General features: G+C 33.5%; 1 protein-coding gene across 1 annotated transcript; it reads left to right on the top strand.

Annotated features, from left to right (window-relative positions):
- Window positions 1–3,493: 3,493 nt before the first annotated feature.
- LOC128204524 (short-chain collagen C4-like) lies at window positions 3,494–4,374 on the top strand. The gene is made up of 2 exons (XM_052905938.1): window positions 3,494–3,563; window positions 3,770–4,374. Exons 1-2 carry the CDS (start codon window positions 3,494–3,496, stop codon window positions 4,372–4,374), a joined length of 675 nt encoding a protein of 224 aa, XP_052761898.1.
- The last annotated feature ends 2,786 nt before the right edge of the window (window positions 4,375–7,160 follow it).

The raw sequence follows: 7,160 nt of genomic DNA, 5'->3' as shown, positions 1-7,160 counted from the left end.
TTTGTAGCATTTGAAAGGTTGGTATGTGTAACAAAGGAATATTTAAAACTCTTTAAGAAGCAATATAACAAATGCTTCCGATTTTAATTAATAAACGCTTCCGATTTAAAGTAAAATTAACAGGGATACAAACTGCAATAACTTGTTCTATAATCATTTCTGCTTTACTTGGTTATCAGCAGTAAATGATACCTTTTCAATTGATATCAAAATGAAGTGGGGTGTATTTTAAACTACAGCTTATAAATAAACAAATATAATGCATTTGTCAATCGAATGTCTTCCTACAGATCTATCGAAATAAAATTAATGTCCTAATCTCAAGAGATAAGCACCAGACAGACATATCTGTTGTATTTCTATAGGAGTTATGCTTGGCTTGCGCTGAGGACTCATGATGTGTGCAAAGAGGTACAGTAAATAATAAAGGACCATATCATTTGAAAGGAACCGTAAAACTAACATATTCTGATAACGCCGACGACGAGCTGAGGATGTACAATTTAGGTGTACTACATAAAATCCAAACAGAGCGTAATCTTGAAAAAAAAAACAATGACGTTATCATTAAGGCTTCATAATACGAAAGACTAGGAGAATTTATGACGTCGCTTTATTTTCAAACATCATTGCGGTCGTAGTTTAATTTCTGTATGTCTTTTGTGAACATCATTTCTTTAGTTTATATTCATTTTAAACATGTATGCATATAATTCAAGATAACATATTCAAGTGTTTGTCAAAGTAAAGTGTAACGCGTTTTATGAAAAATACTTATTATTTTCAGTTATCTACTTATTCATATGAAATTATAGATGAACAGAACAATTTCTTCTTCTTCTTTTTCTTCTTTTTCTTAAAAGTGACGTTCGATTTGTAAAGCAGTTGTCAGTAAATTTGATAAAGTAAAGCAGATGTTCGGTCTTCCCTATGGGATAAGAAAGATCGGTTATTCATGAAAATAAAAATAAATGCTTTATTGCTCATTTATAAAGCTGCTTGCGCGATTCAGCCAAGTTATTACTACAAAAAGATGATTGTTTATATTATAATTTACCATTACAAACATATGAATTCAACACTGTTACGGACCTATGTCACTTTCAATGTCAATTAGGTACAATAGCAAAAACATCATATCATAAAACAGAACACTTTTATAGTAAAAATTGATGTGTACTTTTTTTCAAACATAATTAAATACCATTTTTTAAAATTCTTTTGTGCCAATAACTTTATATTACTAAAAGATAGATAACACCTTTTGACTGCGAAATAGTATATTTCTGAACCTTTTTAAATATTAGCATTATATAAAATTCCACGAGACAACAAAGTATGGTCGCACGGCATATAAAGTCCTTTAAAATTACTTAAAATAACATAATGTACAAAATGCAATATGCAATTATACTGAAACTGTTATATGATGAAATGGCACTGTCTGGCGCAAACAGAAATTATGAACAATGAATTTTCAATGAACAACTGCACAAGTACCGTCCGTCACACTTCCGTTATAAAGACTATGGCATACTAAACTAATTCAACGAATAACTGTTTCACGGCCTTTACTGTCATTCCTTGAAATTATTAATTACAATAGTGATTTGGAAAAATCAATGTAATATTCCTTCGTCTTATCATTTTTAATGATAAAATTATGTAAACCATCAAAAGGAGGTTGTTCATTATGATGTAATGTAAACAGAGAATGGTTGCGAATCAACAAACTAATGCGCACTCACGTACTAGTTAATACTGATAAGTTTAAAAGTCGATGTTTATTAGTTGGGAACAGAGATACGCACATCAATCACGTCATGTACATGCCATTTTGACCGTTTACGATTCACACACCTTCATGATGCACATATCGTGATAAAGTGGCGAACAAAACCAAGTCGGAACATGAACAATAACCTCTCTCTTGCGACAATTAATCGATACTTACTGCAACTATGTTTAACAATACGATCACGAGACATTAAAAGGGAACATGTGTTTAGAACAAACTTCCTTCGACTTCTAGTAGATCATAACTGACAAAATTACACCAAACATGTTGTATGGTCGGAAGTTGTTGGCATTTGAATTTAAGCAATATAACATTTTTGCTTGTGCAATTAGTAATTTTGGTCCCCAAAAGTCTGATTTTCATTTCATTTCATTTTCTTGTCAGAACTGTGTGTGTTCATTCCGACTTTGGAGTGTTTGGTTTTTGACATTAACCCATTATTATTTGTTTGCTTTAGGTTTCAACACGTTTGTTCATTCTTATAGTCATATGCTTAGAGGTTGACAAACCAAACTTTTAAAAATATCCGCATTTAAGGTAGCACACATCAAATTAAAACCTCAACTTGAAACTCTTCAATATGCTTTCGCCTATGTTGTTAAGCACATGACTACAAATCTTTTGAGGGTTTTATGGTAGCGGTTCGAGTCGATTCAGAAGCATTTATTTGTTTTTTTCTGTTATTTTTTCATTAGCTTACAGATTAATTTCAATTCTACACATTTATATTATTACCTTCTTTTAGGATTTTCTTACTTGCAGCTATGAGGTGATTGGGAATTTCAAACTCCCTTTTTTAAACGAGACGGTAAAACATTCTGATTTTTTTCATAATGTTTCAAAAAGGTTAAAGTTTATTATTGATAAGGAACTAGTTATGAGTTTTTTCTAGATCTTGTTTATTTTGCTTTAAAACGTCAAAGTTCCAACTTTTATGCGTCAAAACAGTGTGTTTAAATAGTAATACGTTATTGCTATTTCAGTACAGTTAGATCATATTTGTTGATAATGTGATTAATAATGTTTTATTTATAAAAGCAAATATATTTTTTGTTACTTTGAAACCAAATAATTACCAAAATGTTGAAAAAGAATGATTTTCATGTCTAGGGTGATGTCGTTTTTATCAAAAATTCTGAAAAGGGGGTAGGGTAATACAAACTTAAATAAAGTTGTTATTTGACGGTAAATATATGTTTAAACTTTGCGTTTAAAACCAGGAATTGATTCACATTAAGAAATTATCAAGCTGATCATAGTTTGAAATGATGCCCATAAGGGGTGTGCTACCTTTATTTAAAATTGTTTTTTTTTTGCACTTTGAACACAATTAAGTGTATCACAAGAAAAATATTTCTCTAACAAAACCTCAAATAAACGGAATATTCACCAAACAAACTTCTACATAATGTATCAAGATCATTTATCAAATGTTTTATCTTAATAAAACAAAGGAACTAAATTTACGCACAAGGACTAAACTGATAAAATTATCGATGTTCAATCTTATCATAATCGATTCCTGTTAGTATTCAATCGACGTTAAGATTTAAATATCATAGAAGAAATGGAGAGAAATGATATTTTCTTGGCAATGTCATTTGAAGCCGTTTGCTTTGCGAGAGAGCCTGAGTGTTCAAGGTTTCATTACGAGGAAAAGCTATTAGAAAAAAGGTGATCAGATCAGAAATCAGAATGGACTCGTTTGAGGAATTATTAAAGAAGACAACTGGCTCCGTGGAGGAAAAGATGCAGACGATTAAAGGTACATTCATTGTCTATTTTTAAATTGTAAAAATTGTTGATGTTGACATTATTTAATATCCACACGCACCAGAAATCAAGTTGTGTTTTGTTTCTTCTAGCGTTGGCAATGGTTGTATTTTACAAATGAAGGAGTGTATACATAGAGTTTTATCTAGTATATAGTTTTAAACATACTATGTTTATATTCATATGTTTTTATTTCAGCACTATCAAACACTGTGCAAGAGCTGCAGAGAGAAATCCAAACATTGAAGTCCATTGACGTAAAGAGCACTGGTATATACACGAGATGGGGACGACGGTCATGTCCTGGAACCTCGGAGCTGGTGTATGAAGGATTTGCTGGGGGTGGAGAATACCAGCAATATGGAGCAAGTAGTAATTATATTTGTCTGCCAAAGGACACAATCTTTGATGGCGATGGACGAAAAGCGGGTTCAGTAAGCAGATTTTACGGTGCTGAGTATGAAACAAGTGATGCAACATTTCACGCGGATTTACATGACAAAGAAGTTCCATGTGCCGTCTGCCACGTTATTGGAAGAAGCGTTGTCATGATCCCAGTGAAGAATGCCTGTTATAGCGGATGGCATACGGAGTATTCTGGCTATTTGATGTCGTCTTATTACGGCCAGAAAGGGAACAAGGAACTCGTTTGTATGGACGGAAACCCTGAAATGGCGGATGGAAGTGATGATGGTAGCCAGAATGGTGCTTTGTTTTACTTTGCTCAAGCTGTGTGTGGCTCGTTAAAATGTCCTCCCTATAGCCCGAACAAGGCTTTAACATGTGTTGTGTGTTCTAAATAGAAGGAAAAAGCTTATATTGTTTATTTGAAACAATGTGCATGTAATTGGTCAGCATACTGCATGTATTGGCTATGCGTACATAATATAACCTTTTGACATTTTAAGACATTATTGCATACAATGTATGTTTTCGGTCCATTATCGTGTTGTGTTAAAACGCAAAAAAAACGGGCGTTATCGGTAGAAAACGAGCATTATTCAGTAAATTCAAGTGCCGTTAATGACCGGCTTTTTGTTTAACATATGCGCTTTCAGGGCTCGCATCATAACAATGGCAGCTGATCGACCTGCAATGCGTTCAGTAAGGCGAGCTTTTACAAAACGCTCGCAAACGTTTTGTTTTTCATCCCTGTTGCAACGCAGCGCATAAACTGCAAGTGGGGAACCAAAAAACAAACGTTCGCCGCAAACGTCTTTGCTGAACGCACTGCAGGTTTCTGACCAAAAGTGGGTCAACGATTCCAACTTTTGCACAAAGACAAATTTCAGCATATATAGCTGTATAGAAATATCAACAAATTAAATAAACCGCATTTAACTTACATATTTTCTTCTGAGTTGTCTTTTCCTAGCAGGCTGATGTGTGCTTACTAGATAGTACTTCATGCAGTTGTTTTGACATTTGTTTCCCTGAAAAGCACTAAATTAAGTCTAAAACGTTTAACACCTCCGAACTTTAGTTATTTCTGTCGATTTTATTCAGAACAAACGATCTAAATGAATATGATTCCATTACGTCGTATGAAATGAACAAAGAAGTTTCAAATATATTTTCTCTGATGCTGAAAATGCTGTACATTTTATCAAGAACATGTTAACAAATCGTTCAGGCTTATATTAGTTGTCAAAACAAATAACGGTTAAAGAAGAACTATATCGGTAATTAATCGATTACCCAATAGGTATTGCGTGTAAATAATCCCAGTAATCCAGTCAATTTCCATAAAAACAACACTTTCCAAAGAATGAACACTGGAAAAAATGGCGTTGAAACAAAAATGCAATTGCCGAGTTATGTTGCGGCCCTAATCGAGCTTAATGTAAAACTTTTTCAATGACATCACTCATGAAGTCACACAAGCACATGTTATGGAGGTTACTTTGAACTTACTGTTTTTGCATTTTCGTGACATTTAACAGGTTTTTTAAACACAAACGTTAATCATGGTGTGTATTTTATGCAATAATAGCGATCATACACCTTTAAAATAAATATTTGTATAATTGCACTGAAATGTTAACTTTTGAATACGGACAGATGTAGACCAAACTTTGCAAATACTTTCAAAATATGGCATTAGAATGACGACCTGAGTATTTAACATTAAAGATTGAGATCTCATTATATAATGTACCTTACCATCAAAAGTTATTCTACAGAGCTCTGCGGGAGATTCACATTTTCTATCCAAAGATTCAATTACCAATGATGTCTTGCACGTTTATAAATACTCAGCGCAGGTCATAATAAGTCAGGGGGCGGTTCCTTGGTCTTTTGGAAACACACCTGCCAGTCAAGGGGTCAATAGGGGTCAAAGGCTCAATTCCCCTTACTTATTGTCTTCTGGAAAGAAGTTAAATAGGGGTCCCGTATGATGGTAATATACACTGGTGCACGTTAAAGAACCGGGCTAGCTCTAACAAGGATTAAATTCTGTCTTTGAACTATGCCTCAAAAACTTTATATGACTAACGAAGCTTCAAAGGTTGTATTGAGGGCTAATAGGAGTAAAAAACATACATATTGGTTCCCGGAGATAAAAGACGTTAGAGTTACCAGTTAGAGTTAGAGCTCTATCAGTATAGCTGCCTGGGAGTTGTCGCTGTAACTATTGAAGTTATACAATGAAAAGCAACTGCTCTGCATCAAATACATTATTTGAAATAAAACGGTGTTCATAGCACGTGGTTTTAACGGCATACACAAACGGAATCTTGATTGGTGTTTCGTACATTTTCGGACGGAAAAAGTATTTGCGAATCATTTGTTTTTTCAGTAGTAGGTAATGCTTAAAATAAAGCGCTAGCTGACCACATTGTGATATTGTATAGAAAGGAACAACCCACGAGAAACTATTCAGTGGCCTGAAAGCGAGTATGAGTAGCAAACATTGTGTCATTCTGAATTTTCTTTTGTCACACTCACGATTTAAACGCTTCTCGTGCACATGAATATATATTAACATCAATTTCAATAAGCCATGTGGCCCTTGAAGGCAAAACACAATATTTACAAATACAAAAACATACAAAAGAACACACATATACATTTTGAGAAGGCAAAATAAACTTGTTTAACAATGCTCAAAATTAATTTGTAATTTGTGATACATTGCAAGTACACTATATTTCCATTGGATTTATTAACTTGAAGAATCATATTTCATTATGAAATACTATTTTATTTAGGCCAGCTTCGGCTGATTACATGTTAAGAGTTATTATATTATGCCTTATTAAAACCATTGCTCATAGTTGGCATCAGTTAAAGCCTCAGTGACACTTAGCATTGTTTTATTAGAGAAAAATAATAATAGTGAGTATATGATAGAGTCTCATATAGTGTCATGTCTGATAAATTCCCGAAGTCCAGACGATGCTTGACTAAAAAGAAATGTTTAGGAAATACCATCGAAATTCCGAAGTGGACCACTGACTTACTATATGCTAATGAGGTAGATAAGTAGGCGGAGCATAGGGCTTTACAAACAGTACCTGAGTACAATTTCAATGAAGTTCAAATAAAGAAATTAAGGCCCTGTTTCTAAAATAAATGTGGTGAAAGT

This window comes from Mya arenaria, chromosome 10, assembly GCF_026914265.1.
Source record: "Mya arenaria isolate MELC-2E11 chromosome 10, ASM2691426v1".
NCBI lineage: Eukaryota > Metazoa > Mollusca > Bivalvia > Myida > Myidae > Mya > Mya arenaria.
This window is presented reverse-complemented; position numbering and strand designations above follow the sequence as displayed.

What these genes read in the sequence shown, in the direction of transcription:
- LOC128204524 (XM_052905938.1), top strand. Translation starts at nt 3,494, where the DNA reads ATGGACTCGTTTGAGGAATTATTAAAGAAGACAACTGGCTCCGTGGAG. An exon ending in AAAGATGCAGACGATTAAAG is followed by an intron (nt 3,564 to 3,769) that starts GTACATTCATTG and finishes TTTTTATTTCAG; the next exon opens with CACTATCAAACACTGTGCAA.